Source organism: Lissotriton vulgaris, unplaced genomic scaffold (genome assembly GCF_964263255.1).
Source record: "Lissotriton vulgaris unplaced genomic scaffold, aLisVul1.2 SCAFFOLD_2367, whole genome shotgun sequence".
NCBI classification, from domain to species: domain Eukaryota; kingdom Metazoa; phylum Chordata; class Amphibia; order Caudata; family Salamandridae; genus Lissotriton; species Lissotriton vulgaris.
The window spans coordinates 33,988-38,442 of NW_028245537.1; the positions used below are offsets into that span (position 1 = coordinate 33,988).

At 44.9% G+C, this 4,455-nt stretch overlaps 1 protein-coding gene across 1 annotated transcript; it reads right to left on the reverse strand.

The window, feature by feature from the left end:
* Positions 1 to 225: 225 nt before the first annotated feature.
* LOC147666369 (actin, adductor muscle-like) lies at positions 226 to 1,546 on the reverse strand. The gene has a single exon (XM_086949100.1). The coding sequence runs from the start codon at positions 1,344 to 1,346 to the stop codon at positions 249 to 251; it is 1,098 nt and encodes a 365-aa protein (XP_086805226.1). The 5' UTR covers positions 1,347 to 1,546; the 3' UTR covers positions 226 to 248.
* Between the last annotated feature and the right edge of the window lie 2,909 nt (positions 1,547 to 4,455).

Below are 4,455 nucleotides of genomic sequence, written 5' to 3' on the forward strand. Positions count from 1 at the left end.
TGAATGCCTGAGGAGAAGCCAACACCCACAAATGGAAAAGAGAGGACAACCCTGCCGCAAACCTGGATAATGATGGAGTAGCTGCTAACTTCAACTCCAAACTCCGGAAGAGAATTGCTATCCATATGGATTTCTTTTTTAAATTTACCTTAGGATATTCAATTTAAATTGGGTCACATATAAAATTGTAACATATTTGCCATTTTTATACCTTTTAGGTGATTAATAAAGGCGCCCTATACGAGCCTTTAGAAGCACTTTTTTTGAATCGCGGCTGACCCATGCTCCTTGTATTCATCTGCCGTAACCCAAAGTTGAGAAAATGATTGCAAAGATGCAAGAATGGATCCCCCGATCCAGCTGGAGTGGATGCGTTCTGGCGGGGCTATGATGCGGATCTGAACTCGACTTGCCACTTGCCCCTGGATCTCGTTCAGCAAACGGCGGTCAATATCGTGGAAGAGCGTTGACCCCCCGGCCAGGACCACATTCCTAAAGAGATCTCTGTGAATGTCTTTGTCACATTTCTTGACGCTGGACAGTACCATATTGTGGATCCCTGGCTCTGTTATCCCAGCGGCACTAGGATTGAAAAGGGACTCTGGGGCTTCGAAGAGTGGGCTACCAATATGTATGCTATTACCATCAGGAAGATTATAGACTCGAAGGAGGTCTTTCGGCTCTATCTTAGGTTCCAGGGCTATGTAGCACAGGGTCTCCTTGATATCTCTCACAATCTCTCTGTCTGAGGAGCTCTGGAAGGAAAATCCACTTTCCATGAGAAGTCGTGTAAGGTACATTGTAATGTCTCTTCCAGCATAATCCATTCGTGAAACACTATGCCGCAAACTATGGCCGTCGAAGACGGCCACCGAGTGGGTAACCCCATCTCCACTGTCTAGGACAACTCCGGTGGTGTGCCCACATGCATACAGTGCCAGCATAGCCTGCATTGCCACGTACATCGCAGGCACTTGAAAATGCTCAAACATCATCTCGGCCATCTTTTCGCGATTCTGGCGAGGGTTCAGTGGCGCATCGGTGAGCAGCACCGGTCTGCTCCTAGATTTTATCTTCAGTGCTCGGTGGTACAGATACCTCCATATTTTCTCCATGTCGTCCCATGAGGTCACAATCCCATGCTCCATGGGGAACTGCAGACGCAAAATTCCTCTTTTTGCTTGAGCCTCTTCTCCAACATAGTATTCCCTGTGTCCAGCTCCCAACATGGCTGGCCTGGTCCTTGGATACCCCACAACAGTGGACATGATAGACCGCGGTGTGTTTTCTCCGGCCACTCCGGCTTTACACATCCCGGATCCATTGTCGATTACGACAGCTGCCATGCTGATGCTCTATCCACAAAACTCGCTATCTGGGAGCAAAGAGAGAAACTCGGAGTACAGGTAGAAGCTTCCCTTTGCTTGAGAAGAAGGTTGCATTAGAGGAATTCTAGACTGCATATGTCACAATGAAGGGTTCTTCCAATGTTTTCCAGAGAGACTGGCAATGCTTGTTTCTAAAATGATAGACACTATTATTTCAACAGTCGTTACATTTAAGTAAAGTTCTAGGATGAATAAATATTTGGGCTACATTAAATAAACACATGGCATTTTCATGTGATGGACAGGGCTGTGAATGTCTGGGCCCCTCCACCAAAATGCTAACACATGTTTGATGATTTGAAAATTATGTCAAATGTGTTGTTTTTGTTTATTAAGGACATTTCCAAAGTTGATACAAACAATTTGAACTAAATGAAATAAATACGTTCAGGGGTGAAAAGGTTTTCTCATGAGACCTGGTTCCAAAAATAGCTAACCTTGATTGCTAAGCTCTGTTTGTTCTGTCCCCATTTGTGCCCCTTCCCCAGAACTGCTGGATGTGCCAAAAGGGCAAAACAGAACAATAGACACTGCACTTGCCCTACACATTAATTTACCTCTCTGCCTTTACCTGCAAAGCATCAATTAAAGTGGTTCAATGTGACCTTGTATGGATGTTTATCCTTGGGTGCAGATATATTGACTCAAATGTCCATACAAAGTCGAATGCTAACATTTTAAGCAAACAGGAACTCCATCCATCCATCCATCCATCCATCCATCCATCCATCCATCCATCCATCCATCCATCCATCCATCCATCCATCCATCCATCCATCCATCCATCCATCCATCCATCCATCCATCCATCCATCTATCTATCTATCTATCTATCTATCTATCTATCTATCTATCTATCTATCTATCTATCTATCTATCTATCTATCTATCTATCTATCTATCTATCTATCTATCTATCTATCTATCTATCTATCTATCTATCTATCTATCTATCTATCTATCTATCTATATTACCTACTGGCGGTCGCCAGTAGGTAGTTATAGTTAGGACCTAGTTACCATAGGAAAATGGCAACATTCTATTCCCAATAACTTTGGCGCTGATTGACGAATCTTCGCAAAATGTTCAAAACGAATTCTTTGTTGAGTTCTACTCCTATGTTGAAAGTTTGGGGGTGATTCATCAAGAGGGGGCCGAGAAAAAGGGGGGTCCCAAAACGTGTTTTTTAATGTTAATTTCCATAGGAAACTTTAGACAAGGCTACAGGTCGAACAGGTGGAAGGAATTACCCCAAATTTGGCAGGGAGAAGGGTCTTGATCTAGGAAACACACTTTTGTTTGGTGTAAATCTGTTCAGTAGTTTTTGAGAACTATCGAAATTTACAGATATCGATATTTGGGATTTCGGCCATCTGATTGGCTGAGGCGTTATGAGCACAAGTTTGCTGCTGATTGGCTGTGAGCGGTGGCAACTAGGAAGTGTTGGCCACCATTTTGTGACTCCGTTGAAGCGAGTATGGGGAAAAAGGGCAGAAAAAAGTGGGAAAGAGGAGGGTAGGAGCGCTGTGAGGTCTGTAGGGTGGTTAGGGTGTGCTGTAGAGGGAGTGTGAAGCGAAGTATTCCCCCCTACCGGTGTGAAAGTGTTGTTTTACCCACTTTGAGATGGTGCTGAGGTGAGGTGCCGGTACACTCCGGGATGAAAGCTTGCGTGTAAACCGTGAGCTTAGTGCTGTAAACTGATGTGCTCTGGGCATACCGGTGTGAAAGTGCTGTTTTGCCCACTGTGAGATGGTGCGGAGGTGAGGGGCCGGTGAACTCGACGATGAAAGTGTGTGCCTAAACTGTGAGCTGAGTGCTCTGTAGCATCCTGACAGTAGCGAAGTACTTACTCTTACCAGTGTGAAAGTGCTGTTTTGCCTAGCGTGAGATGGTGTTGAGGTGAAGTATCAGTAAAGTTGGGGATGAAAGCGTGTGCTTAAACTGTGAGCTGAGTGCTGTAAACTGATGTGCTGTGGGCGCTGTAGCATACTGGCCGAAGTGAAGTAGGTACTCCTACCGGTGTGAAAGTGCTGTTTTGCCTACTGTGAGATGGTGGTGAGGTGAGGTGCCGGTACACTTGGGGATGAAAGCGTATGCCTAAACTGTGAGCTGAGTTGTCTGTAGCATACTGGCCGAAGCAAAGTATTTACCCCTACCAGTGTGAAAGTGCTGTTTTGCCCACTGTGAGATGGTGCGGAGGTGAGGGCCTGGTGAACTCGGCGGTGAAAGCGTGTGCCTAAATTGTGAGCCGAGTGGTGTGTAGCATACTGGCAGAACCGAAGTATTTACTGTTACCGGTGTGAAAGTGCTGTTTTGTCTAGAGTGAGATGGTGCAGAGGTGAGGTACCGTTAAATTCGGGGATGAAACCGTGCGCCTAAACTGTGAGCTGAGGGCTGTAAACTGATGTCTGGGCGGTGTAGCATACTGGCTGTTGTAGCATATGTGTGCAGGTGGTGTTAGTATGCGTTTGGAGTATAGCGGGAGTGGGAAGCAAAGTACTCACTGGTACCGGTCTGAAGAGTCGGGGATGAAACTGTGAGTGTAAGTCGTGAGTTTATTGTTGTAAAGTGATGTGCTGTGGGTGCTGTAGGATACTGGCCGCTGTAGCATACCTGTGTAAGTAGTGTTAGTGTGCGTTTATACTATACAGGGAGTGGGAAGCAAACTTGTCACCCCTACCGGTCTGTAGACTCAAATTAAGTGTTTTAGGAAGCAGGAATAAAGAAATAATCGTGAAGAATATAATGTAGAATGTTGCAATGCCACAGAAGAAAAATGGTGAAATGAGGTGTGTCTAAGAAAGTGGGTGTGTGTAATAAAGGCATGGAGTTTGGAAATTTTATAGAAAGTGTCTTTATTTGAGTGCCACAATTGGACCCACTGGTGCAAGAGCTAGGGCATCCAGCTGATGCAAAGTTGAAGCACTTCTGTTGTATTCAAACGTAAGCTCCTGCATCAGTGAATTGTATATTACATGTTACAGTTGCATGTGACATAAACAATAGCTATTACACTTGAATGACTCTACATTCTATAAGGAAAATAAAGGTAGGATACGATTACCA